A 25,537-nucleotide genomic window follows, 5' to 3' on the forward strand; every position below is an offset into this window, starting at 1 on the left:
TTTGACACTGGAAGACCTCTGTGTTCATCTTGGATTCATAACAGAGTAATCTATGTACAGAGTTCAGTAAGCAGTGTACAATTGTTTAAAATTACTTCACTCAGAAATAGACATAGAAAATGTAGATTACTCCCCTCAGGTGAGGGGTAAGAATTTGCTTCACCCTGGTGAAAGAGTTTAAGTATACTGGGATCTTATTCATGAGTGTTAGAAAAAAAGAAGGTGAGGCTGACTTGGTGCAGGTCGCAGTGTTACAGTCACTGTCACCAGTCTCTTTTGGTGAAGTTCAGTTTACTTAGCAGGCTACATTGTTATATTCACTCATAGGTAGAGACAAAGGAATTATGTTGCTGGACCTTCTTTCCATGATATGGTACTGAAGTTTATATCTCAGGGAGTTTCAGAGTGAAAAATCGAAGTGGTTTGAGCACGTTACAAGGATGCACTCTGATCATTTCCTGGTAGAGCTGTATCAGGCACATCCCCTAGATATGCTGGAGAAATTATGTCTACAAATTGGCTTTGGAACCTGGGGATTACGTAGGAGAAAGAGGAATTTACATGTACATTTATAACATTTGCCAAACACCCTTATTCAGAGCATACATAAACATTGGTTTACTAGTTTACAGACTTAGGATTTCATCAGCCTACTGTTGGGAGGAATTATAGCACAATTTATTTTTAATACATAATACAAACAGGGAAAAGTAAGTGCTAGTTTAAGTACTTCAGGCAGAGGCAGGTCTTCACTCATCATTTGAAGACAACCATTCAGCTGGTCGGACATCTAGGTGAAGTTCATTCCACCACCTCGGTGCCAGAACAGAGAAGAGTCTAGATGTATACCTACCACTTACCCTGAGAGATGGTGGGAACAGTCTAGCAGTGCTAGTAGATTGGAGGGAGCATGGTGCAGTGTGAGAAATGATAAGAGATTTGAGGTAAGAGGCTGACGGTCCATTTTTGGCTTTTAGGCAAGCATCATTGTTTTGAATCTGATGCGTGTAGCTACCAGAAGCCAGTGGAGGGAGCACAGCAGTGCGGTGGAGTTGTGAGAACTTGGAAGCAGGTTGAAAACAAGTCGCGCAGCTGCATTTTGGATCATTTGCAGAAGACGAAATGCATTTAGAGGTAGAGAGTTGCAGTAGTCGGGTCTCAAAATGACAAGCAGAACAAAGCACCTGAGTAGCCTGTTGTAGAGAAGAAACAGAAATGAGCATGTCAAATTAGCCACATGCAAGAAATAGGACAGTTGATTGTCCATAGTTATTCAAGATTGCAAGCACTGGCCATATGGGAGATCAGAGTGTTGTGTAACGATATCGCAAGATCCTGACCTGGGGATGAATCACCTGGGATGACCAGCAGTTGAATTTGCTGGTCAGGGATAGAGCAGTCTGTGCTGACCATATCAGACTGTTGCCTTCACAACCCCACTAGGAAAATGAGGGGTATTTAAATGAGCGGTTTCAGAACCTCTTTACACTCGGCCATCTATTAGCTGCCTGGTCGACCTGACAAATGAAGTAATGAGAACGAGAAACTGAACACACACTGGACAGTCAGTGGTAAGCACTGCAGATGACCTGGTTTCAGCCATACTCTGCCCATCAAAGATAACCCCTTGTCTGCTAAACTGAGGTCGAAGCACCATGTGAGACTGATATTTATAGAGTGAGCCTTCCATATATGTAAGATAAACTATCTTCAAAAGTTCTGTAGAATCTAAAACTTTTTCGGATAGACCTTTGGCTGTTTTAAGTGCAGTAGGAAATTTAGCTACAGAAATGAACTGACAAAGCCTTGTAAAAAGATCAATAACCAGCTAAAATGTTGTGTATATCTGTCAGGAAGTCTGTATTATAATGAGACTGGTGCTGCTAGAGAGCTGAATTAACTGAACTGGCTATACAAGAATAAATCTGCATGCAGATTGAGTTATACCTGACTAATCTAGGCCACCAAAATCATTTTTTTTCCAGAGCAAGTGTTTTTTGTAATTCAGTGTGACTAGAACTGGGTTAGAGGAGGACTTGCTGCCTCCTACTTTCTTTACATAGTTAAATGCAGAGGAAGTGGCTAATGAGTTTTAACATGTAATGATATCAGAGCTATCATTCTAAATCCTTAAACATCAAAATTGTTTTAAATCCACATTATTCTGTAAATCTATAATTGTATCTCTAGGTTGTGGCTATTTCTCACTGCTTACACTTTAGTCTGATCTATACTCACACCATATCTATTAAGATTATATCTTATGAATAAGAATGTAGACTAGAAATGTTTCCGCCTTGACATAAAATCCATTCTGGAGTAATCAAAAGAGGACAAGACATACAGGGTAGACACAGTCAACGGTTTATCAGCCAAATAAATATAAAAAATATTATCACTTTGAACAATGACATCTTGATCAAACATGTCTCTGAGCACTTTATCACCAAAGACTTGACAGACAAAGATGGTGTTAGCAACACCCATTACTCATGACCGAGCACTCACATCACCCCCTAGTGGTTAGAAAAATTGTCATCCATTTACCCTTCTCTGCAGTTTTAATGATTCTTCACACTCCATAGCTTGATTTCAGTAAGGACACAAGCCTTTTACATGTATCTTGTGTCTAATTTTTGGGATTGGTTCAAGTGGCTACTGAAGATTTAGTATGGAACTATTTTATGGCACAGTCCCATGATCTACACAGTAATAATTGGCCAGTCTTGTTCTTTCTAAATGTATCTACCAAATTTTTTAGTAGACTGGGGTAATGTCTAAAGAGGCATGGCTTTCCTGCTTAACATGAGAAATCATTTCTTAGCCAGTCCTTTAATAATGGAGTTGTTGATGTTGATGTAGTACAATACTCACTCAAGTTCCCATTAGATTGCATTCAGTTGGTCAGGGCAGGTTATAGACTATGTCCTCCACAGTACACACAGGTCATATCTTATAGTCTGTGTTCTCTTTCCCTGATTGTTATGGTTTTTGTGGAATTGGGATCTGATGATGAGTAACACAGAATATTTAACCAGCTTTAATTGCCCTCAGAACCCTTCAGAGGAAGTCTTGCTCTTTAGGATCATATTATGGAATAATCATCAGACATATTCCAGGATTGTTCAGGTACAGAATTCAGTGCCATCATTTATGGCACATTGCCCTGAACATGAAGTAGCAAAGTATTCCCTACCATCACACTGCCACCACCATGTTCGACTGCTGGTATGATGTTTTTACTGTGGAATGCTGAGCTTTTAAAGAGGCATAGAACGTCATCCAAATAGTTCCACTTTCAATTCATCAGTCAACAAGCTTCAGCAGAATATTATTAGAAAGGCTTGGGGTCATCAAGGTGTTTATTTGCCATATGTGAGATGGGCTCTTTTGTTCCTATTGATTAGCTGTATTTTTTTAAATTTTATTTTATTTTGTTTTGATTTTTTAACTCTCCTATGGATGCGTTTTTGTCTAATTTCTTTCTAATGCTAAAATCATGAATGACCTTAACTGAAGGGAATGAGGCCTGCAAGTCCTTTAATGATTGTCTGGTGCTTATGTGACTTCCCGGGTGAGTCATCAATATGCTTTTGGAGGAATTTTGGTAGTCTAGCACTTCTAGGTAGATTCACCACTGCTCCAAGTTTTCTCCATTTGGAGCTAATGGGTCTCACTGTGACTCTCTGAGCCTTAGAACTGGCTTTGTAACCATTACCACACTGAAATACTTCAATAATCTTTTCAGCTTTTCCAGAATTTCTTTCGATCATGGAATGTGCTGCGTGTTGAGCACATTTGATCCTATTTCATATTTGACTGCCAGCAATCAAGCCTGTGTGTATAATCTAATTGGAGCCAATTATAAATTAAATCTGTTTAATTGTTAGAGTGAGTAAATTGGGGGGTGGGGGGGGGTGATTGTACCCTTTTATAACTGGGAATGTGTCAGTATTGCGAATCAATCAATAACATTCAAGCTCATGTTAAATACTAAGTGTATATATACACCTACCATCAATTTAAGTGACTCCAACTGAAGTACAGCTTGTTCTATTGGATTTTCCTGATGTCTTCTTGGTAACACCTAACTAGAAACACCATGATACACACAGAGCTTACAAAGCAAGTATAGCATCTGACTGTTGAAAAATATCAATCAGGTGAGGGTTATAAAAAATTCCGTTGGCATTGGATATAGCAAGTAACAGTGTAAATACAATACTCAAAAAACAGCACAACAGTCACATTTCTAAGAACAGGATGTCCCTCTAAAAATGATGAGAAGGCCAAGAAAACCGGTCAGGGAAGCTGCCAAGAGGCCTACAGCAACATTAAAAGAATTGCAGCAATTTCTGGCAAATACTTATTGCTCCCTACATGTGACAACAATCTCCCGAATTCTTCATATGTCTCAGCGATGGGGTAGAGAGGCAAGATGGCAAGACTGACTATTTTTGTTATCCAAAAAACATCTAATATTGACATTGCAAAAAGCAGAAACATACACCCATCTCCTAAAACATGTAGAATAAATTATGCTCTGATGAGACCAAAGGTGAAGAATATAATCATATGTGCAACAGAATGCCATACTCACTCAGTTTACCCCAAAAGATTGAATGCTGTGGAAAAAAAATCTAACGGTGCTTCATCATAACCTTTAAAATTTTAGCCAGTAAATGTGTAATCATACATGTAGAATGGGATTGTTCTCATTATGGGCATTAAATCACTAATGTCCATATAAATTCAAACCAAAATCCATTTTTCAATACCATTCTCTAAAGCCTTTCTGATAAATAATGTTTATCATTATAAACATAGTAGTCTCCGATTTCCTCAATTAGCATTTATTGTCAAATATTTTGCTCGAAGTAGCTTACAGGACCTAGAGGAATGGTAGAGAAATGGTAGACCAGCAGTTAACCAGGTTTGCAACATAAAAATAGTATTCAGAAGAGACCAAACACCTGCAGTCCAAAACCTGCAGTTACTTGATAAAAAAAAAGAAAAAAAAGGAAGAAATATTATAGTACAAGTGTAATCTTACTTAACGTACAATTTAGGGACAATATATATATATATATATATATATATATATATATATATATATATATATATATATTTACAAAGTAAGAATGGAAATTGTCTCACAAATCTTGGGGATCGGTCAAAGGTCACTGGGTAAAACATTTGGCACAACAAATAAAATAATATTGATGGATTCATATTCAGTATGAACATGTACTTTCTGCAGTGGTTAAAATAAGGCTTCTGTTTGAAGTTTGCCGGGTTTTTTTTCTATTTCCAACACACATGATTCAATTAAACAGTTAAGGGAGCAAATTGCAATTGTCCTCTGCTGCCTGTGAGGCAAACTGCAATGAAAGCAATGACAAGCTTTTTCCTTCCCTCCAACCAACCACCTCTCCTCTGTTAAAACTATATCTGTCTTGTGAACTGCCTTTAAGGAAAAAGGTGCACGGCTTCGTAGCAGAAGATTTCCAGCAATGTTTCAAATCGCTGTTTTAAGATATCAAAACACATTTAAACAGGACTTGACTCCGGTGTATGACGGGCATAGAAAATCTTCAAACAATGCAGGGTAAGACCGCATTTATGAGCCGCTGGAATTAAACAGATTGGTTATGAAGGTTTTTTTCCAGTGAGAAAGGAGGTTCTTTAAAAAAAAAAAAAAAAAAAGATGGCACAGAAATACAAGGGCAACAGTATTAAGAGCAGGACAACAGTCCATTAAATATCCAACAAAATACTCCAAAGTAACAAAAATAGCGTAAAACTTCATTTCATTTCTCCACTTATACTACTTCAGTAATCTCCCCCTTCCTTCATGCTGCGCATAGCAATAATAAGAAAATAAAAAATGAATAAATATATAAACTCTAACATTAAAATCCATATGCTCTCCGTGTTCTTTTTCTTCCCCTCTCACTTCTTCTTGTCTCTTGCCAAGCCACAGTCAATATAAAATTACCAAAGCCCTGGTGCTGATGGGGGGTTGTGGGGGGTTAACTCCACATTTTTTAAACATAATGCATTTTTAGCTCTTCTTTTGTTCTGTTATTAAAAACAGAGATTTGGACCAATAGTGGCAAAAAGCTCCACCGAATCAACGAGCAAAATACGGAACATACTTCTACCCTTCTATCTGTCACGCAAAACACACACACACACACAGACACATGCACACACCACAGCCATACTGCTGGAACAATGGAAAAGGAGATTACATAGCAATTTGGATTGTTAAAAAAGAAACGAAATGACTCAAACGCAGTTGAATAACAGGTTAGACTTCAGAACTGTCTTCTTGTTTATGCGTATTGGGTGACTATTGCTGATTTTATTTTATAGAATTTAGTTCATGGAGGCTAATGTCTTTTTTTGCCAACGCAAAATGTGTGGTTTTTCCCAAAGTCACTACAAACAATACAATGAAAAACAGTTGCGAGAAGACATCACAATGACACACATACACACACACACACACTAACGAACATAAAATAAGCCTCTTGATTCAATTTGAAAACACATGTTTTTTTGTGTGACTTTGTGCCCACTAAAGGCCAGTTTGGCTGATTGTTGCTCAAGCGCTTCCATCCAACCATTCATCCATCCATCATCCACCAGGATGGAATTTGTGGCATCAATGCAGTTTAATGAATAGTTGCATGGATCATATTTAGCTCGTCTTCCATGCCTTTTGGATTCCTCTGGTTCACAGTGAGCAGGTTCTGCTGCTGTCCGGCTTTCTTCACACCATGTCAGAGAGATCTGGATGAGTCAGATCCAAAGATCTGGTCATATTCATTGAGAATGAGTTCTACTGCCTGGTTCTGATAAACCATGTTAATGGCCATGTTCGCACAGTCATTCTGCGGACGCATCAGAGTCGGCCCAAAGACGATCCCGATGTTCTGCATTGTCATCCGATTACTATCTGAGCGCTCCATCACCCTGCAATAAAGAGAGAGAAAACGAAATACTGTGTGAGAGATACTGGTGAGTGAGAGAGAGAGAGAGAGAGAGAGAGAGAGTGCAACAAGGACACGGGGCAAAAGAAGGGTTAAACCTCTAGTATGAGGCTTTTTTTTTCTCTTGAAAAATGCCATTCCCACTTAACCACAGATCCAGCCAGCAATTGCTCAAAACTTCCACATTAAAAAAGAAAAAGGGGGAAAGGGAAGAGAGGTTCCAGAACTGATGGCACTGGTGGTGGTGTTCCTTCTATCAGATGACACACAGGTCTCATAAAATGAAGAAAAAATAGATGAAAGGAAAGGATGCACATGAATGATAAGTATATAAGTAGTAAAGGAAGGGAGTATAGCTCAGGTGAGGTTATAAATATATATATATATATATATATATATATATATATATATATATATATATATATATATATAAACTCTCTCCCTCACATACACACTCTCTCTCTCTTCAACAGTATAAAGCCACACTAATGCTTTAACTGATAAGCCCGAGTGGCTTAGCCTGTTAAACAATGTCAGCTCTCTACCCCCTCTTGTGGCTGAAAATAGTACTACTAGAAAAAAACATTAAAAAAAATTACAGCTTATATAGAAAATAGTGTATAAATAGTTAGAAACAAATCTAAAAATATAAATGCAAGTTTCTGGTTTAGGTGTGCTTATGTTACTCTTCTACATTGTGAATAAGACTACATTACATACTGCTTAAGATGCCGGAACATGTGCCTCATGGTATCGTGGTTCGGCGAAGGCATGTTGACAATTAGCAATTTCAGACGTTCCACTTTTTCCATGTAATCAGGCAGCTCTAAAAATGTACACATATATTAAGCAACAATAGAAATTGCATTATGACAACATTTTCAGTAAATATTCTTAGTAATATTAGTAGGCTTGATATAGTTCTTATTTCCATATAGGTTTAACTTTATTCAAATTCATCTGCTAATCTAGACACATTCACTCAAACATGTATTTGTAACAGCATAATTTGACATAGACTGCCCAGGCATAACTTTATGACCAGCTTCCTAATATTGTGTTGGTCCCCCTTTTGCTGCCAAAACAGCCCTGACCCTTCATGCACTATGTGTTCTGACACCTTTCTATCAGAACCAGCATTAACGTCTTCAGCAATTTGAGCAACAGTAGCTTGTCTGTTGGATCTGATCACACGGGCCAGCCTTCACTCCCCACATGAATGCGCCTTGGCCACCCATGACCATGTCTCCAGTTCACCACTGTTCCTTCCTTGGACCATTTTTGATAGATACTGACCACTGCAGACCGGGAACACCCCACAGTTTTGGAGATGCTCTGATCCAGTTGTCTAGCCATCACAAACTCGCTCAAATCCTTACACTTACCCATTTTTCCTGCTTGTAACACATCAACTTTGAGGACAAAATGTTTACTAATACATCCCACCTACTAACAGGTGCAATGATGAGGAGATAATTAGTGTTATTCACGCCGCCTGTAAGTGGTCATAATGTTATGCCTGATCAGTGTATATTAATCGCAAAACATACATTCTTCCACACTAGCTGCCAAAATGAAAGCACAAGTGCAAAGTCTGCTTGACATTTCAGTGTCAGTGTCTTAATTGGTATCATTCCAACATAGTGAAAAACGGACAACATGCCATCCATTTGCGATTGCACTTCTCCATGCTACCACTCAGCCAAAAATAAAACACCTCTGCAATCCTGTTCACATTTGCATTTTCACAGTCAACAAGCTAGCCCTGTCAATCAAACACTGGGGGTAGGATTTTGGGGGGTTTTTTTGGGCTGAGTTGTAGCACAAGGATTAGCATATGAATTTTAGTAAAATCCAGAAAATGCTGCTATAACAAATATCATAACAAAACACACAACATAAAAGTATCCTCAGTTTCTCATATAGGCTTTTTAATTCTCCCCAAAAAGTCTATACTACATACTATTGAACATCATCCATCCAACCATCCATCCATCCATGTCTCTCTTTCTTTCACTTACTGACAGCTTCGACAACGTCTTGAAAGATTCCATAAGGTACAAGTGGTTCAGGAAGCTCTCTAAAGAAGAGTTTCAGGGCTCCTGTTATCACATGGATGTCTTCCCACTGTGGGTCTTCCAGGTCCACATGGTCCACTGAGTCACAATGAAAAAAAGATGAGTTTGGGAGTGGATAAAAAGTGGAACAGCGAAAGATAGAGAGATAAAAAAAAATGATTTAGGGGTGTTGCATGGATGGAGAAAGCAGAAAAACATATGCTCATATTTATCACAGCAGAGAGCTTTCTGGAATGAGACAAGAGCAAATTGCTCAAAGGCAAAAACAGCTTCTAATATTTTGTCACACAGTTTTGATAGTTTGAAATGTCTGTATATCCAGAGCACTAAAACTATAGAAATACATCATCTCATCTTTCTCTCAGTCAGCGAAGCATAAGCAAATAAAAAATAAATCAACAGAGCAGCATGCATGCCTTAATAAGCTGTGTGTGCAGTGGCACTGGCCACAAGGTGTCAGTCACAAACTTCCTTAACAGCAGCACTGTCAAACACATGGAAACAACATGGCAGGTGTGCCAGACCAAATATAATCAGCTTAGTGACCAGAAACTTCAACATCAACAATAACACGTCCCCAACTCCACTTAAAGCTGTGAATTTATCAGCATTATTTGAAGGTTTCATTCTGAATGTGCAAACAGACTGATCATACATCAGCTACAAAATAAATAATTCCTTACCTATAATGATTATTATAATAATAATTATTATTATTATTATTACAGAATAATTCTGGAAAAGTACTTAACCTGAATTGTATGTCAATTTTTAGCTTGCTATAATAAAGGACATTCCTTTAACACATTTTGTCAGTCGATGAGTTTATGAGCCTGGATTTTTTTACCCCCAATTTGCCCCCTAGTGGAATAAGAGACTCTTCTCAAATCAGTGTTTGTTTAGAATACAGATTAGAAATTCATAAAGTGGGATGAATTAGAGCCTTTATCAGGCTGGTATGTATGTCTTAATACATAATAACAATTCACCTTGTAATCCACAAGACAATTTTCACTTAATTTCTAAATTCATTTAGCAGATCAGATTAGATTAGAAACTAGAACCTCAGACAGGTCCTAGAACCAAAACTACAAGCTTAACCCAAGTGCTTTAAAAAACAAAAAACCCAATGAAAATATACACCGCTTAATGTGACTGATTTAACGCTATCTGGTCCCCTATTGTAAATTATTATTAAGGACTGCAATATTACAGGCTAAACTGTTGATTTAAGCCTTTTGTGTATAAGCAGCTGTTGTGCAACATGGAGGCAGAATCCCAGACAACACAGAGAAAGCAAAGCTAGCTTTAGAGTGGAAGCAAGCAAGGATTTTCATTCCTGCTGATTGGACGTGCTACCTGGCACTAAATCCTCTGGAAAGAGATAACGTCCATCTGTAGACACGGCTCGCTCTGGAAGAATGGACAGGAGTGACAAACCACCTGTTAGCACCTGATTGCATATGTTATATATGGTGTACATGCTCTTCTTCAAATGATTATATCAGATTTCATAACAGATTTCACCTGAACACAAAACATCTCTTGAGTTGTTTTTTTTTCTTATTACAGTAATTCATCAGTATAATCTGTGTGCATCTTACCATGATTGACAGCAAAGCGTAGTTTCTGGATTACAGCCAGATTTCCACTGACTCTGTAAATACCATCTGTCTCTAAGCCTGAAAACACACATACACACAAACATACACAGTGGGCAGTATGCATGTTTAACCATAGGTGGTAATGATATCAGACGTATCACATCAAGGGGAATAGTGACAGGGGCAAATAGTGCTTTTATGAATCCATCTCCAGAACTATCCTGTTGATTTCCCACTGCATCAAGGTACTTGTGATAGTATTTTATATACAGATTCGTGACCTGTGATGGGCGCACACGATAAGTATCTACAGAAAATGTAGTTGATTTGATTTTTTTTTTACACGATAAAATCACACTGTTATTTCACATACAGTAAATATGCATGATACTTCTTCTGGTCTTCTTTACAAAGCATCTACTGAGCACATGCCATTATGTTATACCTTATATAGCGAGAAACAAACTGAATAGAAAAGGTATTTGGGATTCATAACAGCTCAAAGGTTCCAGATTTACCTGGATCACAAAATCTTGTATAAATTAATTCTTGTATAAAATTGAATAAATGCCTCAAAAACAACCGAAGGACAAAGAGTTAAAAAGAGAAATAAACACTGGATGAATTACTACACTAACGCTAAAGGTTTTTGCGTACTGTCCAGTGGAGTGAATTTCAGCCAAAGACATTATCAAAATGAATATGTGACAATTTCTTGCTTCACCCATATACCCCAGGTTGGTATATTTAGTAGGTTTAGTACAAATCCGACACTTCACACTATACGGGTCACTCGGGTACCTGGTACCCTAACCTGTCTGGTAAAAACTTTGCTTTGAAAATTCTAATTCATTAATGAGAATGTGGCATAAAATGCATTGTGCACCATCACTAGACTTAACCTCAGATTTGTGTTTGTTGCTAATAGCAAACAATGGAAAAGTAGCAGGTAATGTTTTAATGCAAATTCGAAGGTTGTGGTGCAAAAGAGGAAAGAGAAAAGAAAAGGGGAAGCAATATATCAGACATTAGGTAAGTAGAACATTTGTAGAGCATTAAGGGGATAGGTCTGGGAAAGTATGTATAGATTTTTTTGAGAGTCTGCGTTTGTACAGGGTATAGATATTTGCGGTACACCTCTAATAAGAGGCAGTGATTCAGTATCACTGATATTTCAACCTATCTAAGGCTTACCTTTCTTCTCTACGGTTTCAGTGCAGTTTCTGACAAAGCGTGGCACTGTGTTCTTCTCCCTCTCACACAGCAGCTCTAAACTACAGCCAAATACCTGGTCTGAAAAAAATAACCCACACACACATCAATTACATCCTATCTTTACCACTCAAAAATAACATGCAACATGAAGAGATGGTTAAACCTGTGAGGAACTGTAGTGTATAAGACACACATGTAAAGGTGAGAGATAGATATAAATTTTTTTATTTTTATTTTAAATTTCCCTTTGGGAATCTATCTATATAGATAGATAATATCTATCTATCTATCTATCTATCTATCTATCTATCTATCTATCTATCTATCTATCTATCTATCTATCTATCTATCTATCTATCTATCTATCCATCTATCTATCTAGATTGATGTAGTGTTATTAACTCTCATAAATTTATTCATAAATCTTAAATGATTTACTGTTTTATTTTGTGCTTCTATACTAATGTGGTTAGACATGAAGCAACTGTATCAGTAGTGCTCGAGGTATGGGAAGTCTGTAAAGTGAGCTACATTGTAATATGTTCCTTTCTTTACTGACCTACAAATATTTTTTTAAACATGTTTTTTAGTTCATGTTTGGAGGTCTAGAATGTCTGATACTGATTCAATACACTGTATTTAAGGCATATTTAAAAAAAAAAAAAAGTTTTATAACAATACCTTTTACACATCATTGCTTTAAATATCCGCTAAATAACTGTCTCTCTGAAACTGTCACACACGTTGTATATATATCTCACCTTTGATGAGGCCTTTTTCCTGTAATGCCTGGATTGGTGGCCTTTTCAGAATGAGCTTCCTTAATCGACTCTTCACTCGCTTCCGCTCTGAAGTCTCCAAATTGGAGATGGAGCGTGGGACTGAATTGAATAGGAGAGAAAGAGAGATTTTTTACTGAGAAATGTTACTACAAAACTGACAGTATCACTTAGTATTAATTGTAATGTATTAATTACGACAAATAACTAGCAATATTTATATATAGTATGATCTGTCTCAGTCCTAATCCTCCATAATCTATTTACAAAGCAGTGTGTGTTTGTAAACTAACGCGAGGGCTTGTGTCCTGAACGGTTCTCCTCTTCATCACCACTATGGTCCAACAAATCCAAGGAGCCTGTTCTTCTCAAAGAATACTGCAATACATTATCCAGAGGATTCTCCTTATCCTACAAAATGCACACACACACCAAATCCACTTAGGCAACACAGATATTAAGTATATAGTAATATTAAAATATATATTAATGATAAAAATGGACTTACAAGTCTGTCAATAACTTTCAGTATTGTGCTGTACCACTCTCTAATTACAGAGTCAGTGTCTGACTGCAGCAAAAATTCATTTCCTGTAACAGTCCTCAACTACACACACACACACACACACAAACATACAAAGAATATATGTTATCCTATTTATAGCTTTGAAAGAGAACAATAATGAGGAACTCAGTGGTACAATAGCATCGCCTAGCTGAACATGTTCACATTTGCACAGAACCTGTATGCTCATGCTGGCAAGCTTTAATATTCTACTATTCATCTAGTCATTTTTAACCAATTTTTTGTAATCTTTTTCCTTACCTTGAAGACATTCTTCTTACTGGACAGCTCATTGGCCCACTGCAGCTGAGCTCCTCTTAGATCCACACTGCTCTCTGGACAGCTGTTCCCCGGTTTCTACACCCACAGGAACAGGCATAGACAACACATACATTGAGTATTCGACTGAGTTTGCGATGATAAACAAGAGCCCTTACATGCAGGTCAGTAATTCAGGATTTCAGGATCATTTTCAAATACATGTAGGATGAAGGTTTTCTTACCCAGCTATCAGAATTTTGGGTTTTAGGATCTTTGAAGAACATAAGACTGTTCCCCACCAACACTACCCACGAGGGGTTCCAGTTTTTCCTGCAGGCCACACAAACACTCAAAATTATGTTCAACATCATCTATTAGTCAGGTGTCTAACTTTCAGTATTGCACAAAGTTTTGTCAGACAATGTCATAAAATGTGCTGAATTGTAAATATTTAAAGTTTAACAATCATTTTGTCCCTCTGTATTTCAGTTGTGTGTTAAAACATCTGCTGTCTAGCTTAAGCCACTTTTTTACAGTGTCCTTTTAAGATTATTACTTGTCACACTGCATGAGATGAGTCCAATAAAATCTTGACCGATTCTATAACAGATCAAGCGATAACGTGTTCTCCAAGATTCTCTAACAATAGACCTGTTAGTTTTGCTTTATCCAATGCTCTCCTCTTACTGGAGGCTTTTTATATGGGATATCATAGCAGTGGTCACTGTGAGATTTTAATAAAAAAGTTTTGCACACGGCGTTAGATCTTTGTTATTGGTTTAGTTGCAACATTGACTGTAAAAGTGAGCATGTCACATTATATGTTCTCAGACAGCAGATTTCTACATGTGGGCAAAGAATTCTACATGATGTGTGACTTTCTGCAACAGAAGCGTGAAGCCAGTTTTACACAGGTTTAAATTACATTTAGCGAGAAGTTAAGCAGGGTGATACCATGGCCTACCAGGAACCAAACTTATATTATTTTTCTTTTTCTTGTAACTACAAACCTTCCCTGTATTACTTACAGATTTATTCATAACGGTCAATGAATGATATTCAAAATGAATAACTGAAAAAATATTCAAGAGCTCAAGTTTTGGATGATCAGGAGAGAAAAGACACTAGAGAAGTATTTAAAAAAAGGTCTGTGAACATCGTTCATCTTTAAATTGAACCATCATTACTCCTTGGACATTATGTACATGGTTACTCTAGGATTGAAGAGGTAGCATATAAGCTGGTGTGTGAAAACATGTACCTTAAGATAAACCTACCTCAGCTTCCGACCTCCTTCTGCTATCTTGGTTTTGTTGAGCAGACCTGCTTTTTCAAGCTCCTGCATAAGAAGACAGATGTCAGCAGCAGTTTAGCAATAACATGGGCAGTGCACACACACACACACACACACACACAATAGTATAATCTGCATAAATTTGCATTTGCACCTGAGGAGCTCTATACCTGAATGTAACTCTTTTGATTCATTTTTCCTATGTGGATGTTATTATATATTATTATATTATATATTATTCTTGATTATATCACGGCACAGTTTAATTCTCTGGCCAGAACTTCTTAATTAATATTCTATAACAATCACGCTCTGACAGCAGTGTCAGCTATAAACCAATCTCAAGTTTATATTAATGCAGTACTTATATTTTGTTAGAATTTCTATCATGCTTCTCTCTCTCTCTCTCTCTCTCACACACACACAAAAAGAGAGAGCATTATAGAAATTCTAAAAAATTTAAGAGCACACACACATACACACACATACACACACACACACACACAGGCTAAAATGTGTAGCTGTTGTCATGTGAGGTTTCCTTTGAGGAGACATTTACTTAACAGTTTGGAGTTGAATTTGCTGTCAGAGTGTTGTATCAGTCAGTAAAGCTGTAGGTTTTCTGACATGGGAAATGGACATGGCCTTAAAGTGAGAAGCATGTCAAGATACACTTTCTACCTAATTAACATCAAGAGAAAGCGAAAAGGAGAAGCTGCAAAGGGAAGGAAAGGTTTATCGCTGCTATAATGTAAACAGAACTAGCTTGCTTCCTGGATGTTCCACAAGATAAGACATAATACTATAAACAAATAAAACGTATAATGTGCCATTATTTAATCGGTTGCAACTGGCAAATTTCTGAGGTATAAGAGAATTAGGACAGTACAGGACATGCTTATTGGAAAATATTAAACCTTAAGGTGATGACAACATGTGCTGTCATGTTTTATCCCTTATGTAATTCATTTCCATGATTAATAAAGAATTTATAGAAAGATTTATTTTTCTTATGAAAATATACTGCCAGAAATCCATTAGAAGACATATTCCAAGAGGGCACCATCTCCACTCAACACTGTTCTTAAAAGCATCAAACATTTATTATGACATTTCATTCTGCCTGACAGCAAGGCAGGATTTTATATCAACCTGTTCTGAGCTATAGCTGAAGTGTTGGCTGGATGGTGTGTGAGAAAGATTTAGTCATTAAATATATTAAAATTGTATCTTGGTCCCATTTGATGATGCACCCTAGCTGACCCTGACACACAGCAGACTGCAGATTGTGGAACATTTTGAACATTATTTTCTGTATATGAATATAATATTATGAACTACACACGATCAGCCATGGCATTAAAACCACCGACAGGTAAGGTGAATAACATGATTATCTTGTTACAATGACACCTGTCAAGCGGTGGGATATATTAAGCAGCAAGTGAATAGTCAGTTTTCCAAGTTGCTGTGTTGGAAGCAGGAAAAATGGGCAAGTGTTAGGACCTGAGTGACTTTGACAAGAGCCAAATTGTGATGGCTAGATGACTGCGTCAGAGCATCTCCAAAACAGCAGGTCTTGTGTGGTGTTCCCAGTATGCAGTGGACATACCAAAAGTGGTCCAAGGAAGGACATCCAGTAAACCGGCGATCATTGATCATTGGCAATCAAGGCACCCTGATGCATCTGGGGAGCGAAGGCCGGCCTGTCTGGTACGATCCTACAGAAGAGCTAATGTCAATTCTGCAGAGGCAGTGTGATGCTCTTAGCAATATTCTGCTGGGAAACCTTTGGACCTATCATTCATATGAATGTTATTGACAAGTACCACCTAGCTAAATACTGTTTCAGACCAAGTACACCCCATCATGCCAACAATATTCCCTAGTGGCAGTGACCTCTTTCAGCAGGATAATTCACCCTGTCACACTACAAAAAACTGTTCAGGAATGGTTTGATGAACAGTTCAAATGTTCACTTGGCCTCCAAATTCCCCAGATCTCAATCCTATCGAGAATCTGTGAGATGTGTTCGACAGACAAGTCCGATCCATGGAGGTTCCACCTCATACCTCACAGGACTTAAAGTATTCGCTGCTAACATTTTAGTTTTAGATACCACAGCACACCATCTGAGGACATGTGGAGTCCAGGCCTCAACACTTCAGAGGTGTTTTGTTGGCACAAGGGAGACCTTCACAATATAAGGCAGGTGTATGGCTTATTGGTGTAAATACTTTTAGATATCCTTCACTCTGCTGCAGATGATCCCCACTCTCTAGAGTTCACACATTCTGATGCTGTAGGCAATAAACAATCATATGCGCTCATCAATGTAATAAACACTTTTTTATTAGTAGTATTTGATGTATACTTCATAAAAAGCTATCACTCAATTAATGTGACTACAAATCTCAATATCATCTCAGCGAGACCTTTATTTCAGTCTGGCCATCTAATTTGTATATTATTGAAATAAAGCCATTATTGTTTCTTTTCTGTCTCTTTTATTTAATGGAAGGCACTTCTAGTTTAAATAGCACTAGAAATTAACCAGGGTGACACGACGGCCTTAAACTACCCAGACTCAAACTTATACTGCAGTCAGTGATGTTCTTTCACTCCTTAAAGGCCAACACAGCGAGAATGAGGAGGAGTTGCTTCCCCCGCAGGTCATCCAGGCCCCAACCAAGACAACACAGAACTTTTCTGCACTTCTACACAACACCCACTTCCTTAATATGAGTTTTGGATAGCAAATATTGCATATTTTGCAGTAGAATTAAACACATCTGCACTGTATTCACAGTAATAGTCATACTGTATTCATTTCATCATATTCATATCAGTCATACTGTATTTGTATACATATATTTTATTGCGATCCTAGTCTATTTTTTAAACTATTTGATCTATTTATGACACGCACAGTCGAAAAAAGCATTTAACTGCATGATGTACTGTGTATGATCGTGTATCATGCCACCAATAAAATTTCTATTTATTTCACAAGTTTATATTCCACTTCCTACAAACGTTCCCTGTTAGTTTCACTATTAGTTATAAATAAATTCACAGTGTTTACGGAAGAATATTCAAGATAACTAACTGAAAGATCAGTGAAGAATTAAAGATGTTTCAGCTTTTGATGATCAGGAAAGAGAAGACATTAGCTCTTTGTCAATGTCACCAAACTCTGTTACATTTTTTAAATTAACCTTCATTATTTGATGGACATGGCCATTAATTTAAGACTTTATCATAACTATGTCTAAACATAACTAGGTCTACCTCTCATTTGCATATTATAACATTGTGTTAACACATCATACCACTACATCCACATCATATTACTAGAAATGGAGAAAACTGCTAGCATTGTAAGCATCACTGCATCGCAAAAGTCACCAAGCACTGATTCACTGATTCATTCATCTTCAGTAATCTTTTTTACTCTTCTGTTCATGGACTTGAGGGACTCAAAAGCTTGGAGGAACCCAGAGAATGTAGCAATCCAGAGAGACATAAGGAGAACATATGAAACTCCACACAGACAATACCCCAAGCTCAGGATCAAACCGGGGACCCTGGAGCTACGAGGCAGCACTGCTGCCTGCTTCACTTCTGATACAGTATTTAAATGGCTGGCTCTGAGACTCTGAGGAGTTGTGAACTCTGAGTACAGAAAATTTTAAACTAGTTTTTGAAATTTTCCTCCTTTTATTTTGTCTTGATCTGCTGTGAAACTATTAATAAGTAGTACTATGAAGTACTTTCACACTCGGCCCACACTCAGGATCGATTCTGGTTACTCATTTCGGAAGTACGGCTCATAATCGTAGGCTTGCTTTCACATATAATTTTACTTCGTTACTAACACTCACCTGGGGCTCTTACATGAACAGTACGCTATCATACAGGAATAGCTGAAAACGAGGAGCTGTTCCTATATAGGAAAATGTATAGTCATGCAATGCTTTCAGTCCAAGCATTTGTACTGTAAAGGTGAGCTAATCACAGTGCACCAGTCCTATAAAAACTCTGCTTTTATATAACACTGAGGTGTTCTGTCTCTTCCGTTGACCATAACAACCGCTAGACTCTGATTATGATGTTTTAGAACAGGGTTGTCCAAAGTCCAGCCCCTGGGCCAAATGTGAATTTGTCAAAGAGTGCTTAATATGGTCAAAATCCACGTTTATAAATATCAGTTCTATTAGAAGAACTGGCTGTATCATCAGATAACAAGAAACATCTTTGTGAGAAAAGGAAAGATTTGGGCTGTTTGTCTTTAGCGTGTGACGGAAGTGCGGATGTGACTCACTTCCCAGCCACTGATCATTGTTAGAGGTGTAGATTATAACATGAATATCACAGAGAAATTACAGAATATGGAGATTCTAAAGTTTTTGTTTTTCATTTAGAGGTCACATGATTAAAGATATGAGAAACAAGTACAGCTCGATGCCAACTGTGTCGACATGGATGCCTCTGTTACAATTCTAGTCTCTTCTTGTTTCTATGACCTTGCCGTGACCTTGACCCTGTTTAGATGAATTCCAAAATCGAATCATTTTATCTGCGGGTTGCAATGATAACTCTGTACAAATCTTATAAAAATGTTTGTGAATCTCGGACAGACAGAATTCATAATGGCTCCAAGCGCTCAGTTGAGGAAGCATAACAAAGGGCTTTCTTCGTTATTATGGTCCAAATTTAGACCACTGCATAGCAACTGAAAAATGAAAAGTAACCTATGTAAGAAATGTTGCCTTATAGGTGTAGTGTAACTTAAAGTTGCAGTATTTTGTACAGAACTGATACCCTGCTCGTTTTAAATTCAGCAGATCATTACATAATCATTATCAAACGTGTCTATAAGTTATATATCTTTTCCGTGTTTTTAATATTTAAGAATGACCTGTTAAAATGTATTTCTCTTTTTTAGGCAAAAATACGCTTGCTTGTGAAAACATTACATTTTTGTTTATGAATCTATGGACAATTCCTTAAAGTTCTTTTAATATACTTATTTGTAATGCTCTGTGTAACAGGTGGATCGATTTTGAGTGTGTGTGTATGTGTGTGTGAGAGAGAAAAAGAGAGAGAGAGAGAGAGAGAGAGAGAGAGAGAGCGAGAGAGTGCAAGAGAGAGAGAGAGAGAGAGAGAGAGCGAGAGAGTGCGAGAGAGAGCGACAGAGCGAGAGAGAGACTCACCGGTGTCATTCCATCACTGTCCGGAGAACTGTTCGGTGACTCCAACACCATTTGACACTCTGACTTTTGAAGGACAATAAAAGACGTTAGTGTCAGCTATGACAAACACATGCATATTTATAGAGATGCATCCAGAATTATTTTGTGCTGCATTAACTGCATCTTTGCACTGTAAAGGAAATTAGATTGTGTGATATGTCAAGATTCACACCACTATGTGAAAGTTACCTTGCCGTTTGAAGAGATCCTGGCTGTTTGTGGAGACAGAATCGTGGATTGGGATTGGGTGATGTCTGCTCTGCCCTCTGTGCTCTGAACATCAGTAGTAAAGGAGGAGGAACTAAGCGTGTCTGATGAGGCTGCACGCTGCATGGTCTGTAAAATGCAAATCAGTTCTACTTAGTTACATGAGTTATACTCATACACACATGTTCCAATCCATACTTTCTTGTTTTATTAATTCTATTCAATTCAATTAGCAAACTCAGTTCACTCTGAGCAAAATCAGCTTATTAGAAAGGTTCAGTATTAAAGTGCCACACTGACTAGAGATCAGCCAATTTGATCTGGATTACTACAACCCACCCCCAGGCAGACAGGAAGCTCTTATTTAGCACCAGAAATTCACACACCAAAGTGCACTACTTGTCAACAGCATCCAAGCGTTTCGCAAGACGAGAGCTTTCAGTAACGGCTTTTGTAACTACAAACTTGAAACCCCTCCAGAGTTACTGCTACATCTGCTCTTGGGTCTGCACTGAGCCCACGTTTTCTGAATAAGCTGTAAAAAAGAATCTATGACAAATAGTGTTAAAGTCGAATGCCTCACCTGAATCAGCTGTCGCGCATTTGCATCCTGGGTACTGTGGGTCAGGTTAGTGGAGAGCTGAGAGAGTACAGAGAGGGAGGGAGGGAGGGAAGGAGGGAGAGAGGGAGGGCAAGAGAGAGAGAGAGAGAGAGAGAAACAGGAAAATGAGCACAAATGACAGAGAGAAATTTTGAGTATGGAAATCCCCTGACTTTATGACTAACTTTATATACATGACATACATACACTCCACTCTCCAGCAGCACAGAGACACGGCCAAGCTGAAACGCTTCCATGTTTATGAACAGTGACACAAAAAAATGGAGGCAGTCATAAGTATCATGCTGCTTTATCAGATCTGATGGTCTACACACACCACACAAACACAAAAGATAAAAAGAACACTAAATTCACAAACCTGTATCATCTCTGTGTAAGGTTTCAGTGTGCCAGTTATTTCTAAATGTGTGCTAAAACCTTGTCAGGTTCTACATAATTTCAACCATCTGCTGTAGCATGACAATTCTCAAGAGAGGCTGCTGTGTGGTAGTTCCTGTATGTCAGCTGAAATAACTGTCAGAGTTGAGGTTCTTCCTGTTCGGTAAAAAAGAAAATCGCACCCAACTTACAGCGGCAGAACTCGTCAATCTGCCTACAAAATTATAATCCAGCAAATTCCAGCTCTGCTTAATCCAGGGGACAGTCTGCTAGTTTTTTTTAGTTTCGGGAAAACTATCTCTCATGGCACACTCACCCCATCTGAGGCACAGCTCCAGCCCATTTTGCTCTCCATTTATGAACTTCCTCAATTTTCAAAGGAAGGTGGCATAATCAGCATGTTAAATATTTCTCTGTCTCTATGTGTTTGTGTGTCTCTCTCTCTCTCTCTCTCTCTCACGCACACACACACACACACACACACAATAGAACAAGGAACTGAAGCATGGGTTAAGTGTGTCACAGTCATTTTAAACCCACTCTCGCCCACAATTCAACTCTTACCACAGAAACATTATGTGGCATTTTGCAGCAATCTGAACACTGTTACTGTGTATTCAAGTCCTCCTGAGAAGATTATGTTTACGAGTTGTGAAGTCACCGTTATAATGTCAGGTCAGTTTGGTCAGAGCAAAATACTTTCTCTTAAATAACATCAAAAACAAACAAAAAAAAAATACAATAAAGATTTTTAAGTCTACTACAAAATGAAGAATAAAGAATGAGCATCAGGCATCTTTTGCATGTTTATGTTTTAAATCAATGTAAGAAGTTGGCAAACTGGAAACAACTTTACATCAATCATTATGTATTAAGCATTATGTATAATGCTATCATGTTTGAAATACAAAGCTTGTGATACATAATATGGGATGTGGAAGTTCAAATCACAGGTCGAAGGTCCACCAAGACTGTACTGTCAACTACAGATGTTGCAGCCATTGATTCTGCCCTCAACTCCAACAAGTTCCCACTCATAATTATGAGGTCGCAATATGTACATATCATAAATACGATCTTTCCAACATGACTTGATTACACCATTAGCAAGTGTGTGTGTCCATTCAGTAACCAGTATAGAAAGTTGTTCTGGCCACCAGCTTTAGATCAGAGGTCTTTACACTAGAAGGATTAGCTACACAAAAAGCAATCTAAGGAAAATAAATAAATAACTGAAAGCGTAATCCCCTTTTTAATTTGACTCTGCCTTCTGCTCTAATCTGCACATTCATCCTCAGGCAATCTGCCATCATTGTGTGTGTGTCTAGCTAAAAGTAAGGGACTGTACTTTTTTGCTAAACATATCTGCTTCCTGCTTATACAATCATTTCATTTTACCTTCATTCTAAAATCTACAGTCAGTCAGGTCAGTTTATTTGTGCAATTCGTACACAGAACCTTTCACAACTAAATTCAGAAGACCACACAGCCACAGCACAGCTTAGACCACTCTAAATCTCTTCAATGTCATTATTCCTTTCAAAATCATTAGTCATTAAAACTGTCTGTGCGGTTGTCATTTTCAGTAGCACAGATGCCCTTGTCCAATTTTCAAATTTTAATTTAGCTCTCCGAGGTCACATTAAAGCTTATAGTTAAGGAGGAAACAAGCACGCTGCATTTTGTTTGTGAATTATTACTAAATCATTATGACATCTGTCTTAATAGGAGGAGTTTCAAGCCTTCCTCATGTATGTCTGAACAGGTTAATGTGTCGTCAGTAGAGTGAGGAAAATGAAACAAAGGTATGCTTAATAAAACCATCACAGGATATGTTTTGGAAACCAGTGAACTATTTAGAGCAAAGGCGTCAAACATACTGACCGGATAAAGGTCTTCATTTCGGCCCAAAATCTGAATTTCTAATCCGTGATCTAAATAAAAAAAATCACCTAGTAGACTGTAATTAATTTGAAAGGTTCCTAAAAAAAAGCCCAGCATGTCTCTGTTATTCGACTAGAAGCAAAACAGCAATATACTTTTTAATTCTCTAATCATGTGTCCTTCTAAAATAACTAATTTAGAGCTTGCTTAGCAATGTGAATACTTATGTTTTATTATTATTATTATTATTATTATTATTCTGTAATCTACACTCACTGTCCACCTTAGTAGATACTCCTGTACACTCATGCAGTTATCTTATGAGCCAATCATGTGACAGCAGCACAGTGCATAACATTATGCTGATACAGATCAAGAGCTTCAGTTAATGTTCACATTAAACATCAGAATGGAGACAAAGTGTAATCTCTGTGACATTAACTGTGGCATGCTTGGTGGTACCAGATAGGCTGGTTTGAATATTTCAGAAACTGCTGATCTACTGGGATTTTTACACACAACAGAAAAACTCAGAGAAGTGAAGGGTCTGCATGCCGAAACACCATGTTGATGAGAAGAGATCTAATATGAAGGACTGGTCTGGTCTGAGCTGACAGGAAGTCTATAACAGGAAGTGACTTTTTACATTGAAGCACTGTTTACAACCATGGGGAGAAAAAAAGAGCAACAAAAGCATCTCAGAATGCATGCACAGCAAACCATGAGGTGGATGAGCCTCAACAGCAGAAGACCGCATCAGCTTCCATGTCAGCCAAGAACAGGAATCTGAGGCTATCTGAGGCTCAATGGACATTTGAAGAAAAAAATCACCTGTTGTTCTTTTTTTGCTAGGCATCACCTGTCCATTTTCAGTGAGTTATAGAAACAAACCCATCAAACTGAGTTTCAGTTACAGTCCAGCTTCTGGCATGCTACAGGAGTTACTTGAATATGTTCTGCTTGTTTAAACATAACCGGAATGAAATATAGACATATTGACACATCACAATATCACCTTGGGGGACTAGACCCACAGACCCATAGACACAGCCACATGCAAACAGTTTCTTTACCCTGCTTCCTGAGTTGTACAGGGGAAATGACAGGCAGTTCGAGTCACATGGGGCAGTCTCAAACTGTGTAACATTGGCCTAAAAATGAGATGACAAGAGCATGTGATATGAAACAGTGTGAAACCTGGAAATGTTACCAATGCCATAACATGCCTTGTGATCACTGTGTCTTAGGTGAAATTTAAGAAATTAAATCGAACCCAAGATAACAGGTTTCAATTTTAATGCACAAAATGAACAGTAAGTGCCTGTTTACCATATTTTGTATGTTATCACCACGGCGAGCTCTACGTGGAGGTTTCCATGACCGCTCCTTCGTAACACTGTTGACGTAGTAAAAGCGACCGGAGGCAGGGTCTTGATACTGTTCCCACAGCTGCAGCATCTGCAACGGCTTCTGGCCTGGGACTGGGCTCGGGACTTCTGTCCACTGCTTCTTCTGCATGTCTGGCAATGAACTTTGCGAGATGTAGGCCTGAATAAGAAAGGCGGATGAAGATTTGATTTTAAAAAAGCATCCTTGTAATTTGTAAATTGTATGCAATCATAATACTCTGCACAACATTACTAAGCATCCTCTCAAGAATTTAAAGGTATAAATACAGCTCTGGAAAAAAATAAGAGACCACTGCCCAATCTCCAGATTTGAATTCTATTGAAAACCTCTGGAATGTCATCAAGAGGAAGATGGATGGTCACAAACCATCAAGCAAAGCTGAGCTGTTTGCTTTTTTGCAAAAAGAGTGGTATAAAGTTCCCCAACAGCAATGTGAAAAACTGGTGGAGAGCATGGAGCCAAAACGCATGCAAATCGGGGTTATTCCACCAAATACTGATTTCTTAATGTTATTTAGCCAAAGCATTAACACAGTTTGTTTACAAATTATTTGTATTTTGTTTTATTTGAGTTATTAAAGCTCTGCAAATACTGCATGATCTTGGGTTATTTTTTGTGTTATTTCCTTTAAATATAGACTCTAAATAACAATAGTTATATTTTGAATTTAGGAGAAACATTGTCAGCAGTTCACAAAAAATGAAACAAAACTGTTCATCTCACCAATACATGCACCTGGAAGAAAAAAACAGAAGAAACTGATTATTTTGCAGTGGTCTCTTATTTTTTTTCCAGAGCTGTATATTTCTACCACAGTGTTGATAAAATAACAAAAGTGTGGATTCATTTTCTATAACAGAACGGATCTGACAGATTTATATTATGTTCAAAATCTATATATATATATATATTTTTTTTAGAAGTTCTTTAAAATTAGTCCACATGAACTTGTATGGACACTCCACATTTAACAGATTAAAAAGACAT

The 25,537-nt window shown here is 37.8% G+C and overlaps 1 protein-coding gene across 4 annotated transcripts in view; it reads right to left on the reverse strand.

Moving 5' to 3' along the window:
* Window positions 1-5,689: 5,689 nt before the first annotated feature.
* Window positions 5,690-25,537, reverse strand: part of arhgap9 (Rho GTPase activating protein 9) — a 40,140-nt gene continuing 20,292 nt past the window's right edge. For 2 of the 4 annotated variants that reach the window (XM_058403858.1, XM_058403861.1), the window contains 16 exons: window positions 24,470-24,688; window positions 20,840-20,896; window positions 20,239-20,385; window positions 20,011-20,076; window positions 14,778-14,839; window positions 13,743-13,830; window positions 13,501-13,596; window positions 13,183-13,281; window positions 12,968-13,085; window positions 12,657-12,776; window positions 11,875-11,973; window positions 10,681-10,758; window positions 10,436-10,489; window positions 9,020-9,154; window positions 7,719-7,824; window positions 5,690-6,981 (listed from right to left, as the gene is read on the reverse strand). In XM_058403858.1, the coding sequence (XP_058259841.1) occupies window positions 6,789-6,981; window positions 7,719-7,824; window positions 9,020-9,154; window positions 10,436-10,489; window positions 10,681-10,758; window positions 11,875-11,973; window positions 12,657-12,776; window positions 12,968-13,085; window positions 13,183-13,281; window positions 13,501-13,596; window positions 13,743-13,830; window positions 14,778-14,839; window positions 20,011-20,076; window positions 20,239-20,385; window positions 20,840-20,896; window positions 24,470-24,688 (1,737 nt within the window). In that variant the 3' untranslated portion in view covers window positions 5,690-6,788. Of the gene's footprint in view, window positions 6,982-7,718; window positions 7,825-9,019; window positions 9,155-10,435; window positions 10,490-10,680; window positions 10,759-11,874; window positions 11,974-12,656; window positions 12,777-12,967; window positions 13,086-13,182; window positions 13,282-13,500; window positions 13,597-13,742; window positions 13,831-14,777; window positions 14,840-20,010; window positions 20,077-20,238; window positions 20,386-20,839; window positions 20,897-21,572; window positions 21,702-24,469; window positions 24,689-25,537 lie in introns of those variants that run through there. The other 2 variants (XM_058403860.1, XM_058403862.1) reach the window with 2 other exon arrangements.

This window comes from Hemibagrus wyckioides, linkage group LG11 (genome assembly GCF_019097595.1).
Source record: "Hemibagrus wyckioides isolate EC202008001 linkage group LG11, SWU_Hwy_1.0, whole genome shotgun sequence".
Classification (NCBI taxonomy): domain Eukaryota; kingdom Metazoa; phylum Chordata; class Actinopteri; order Siluriformes; family Bagridae; genus Hemibagrus; species Hemibagrus wyckioides.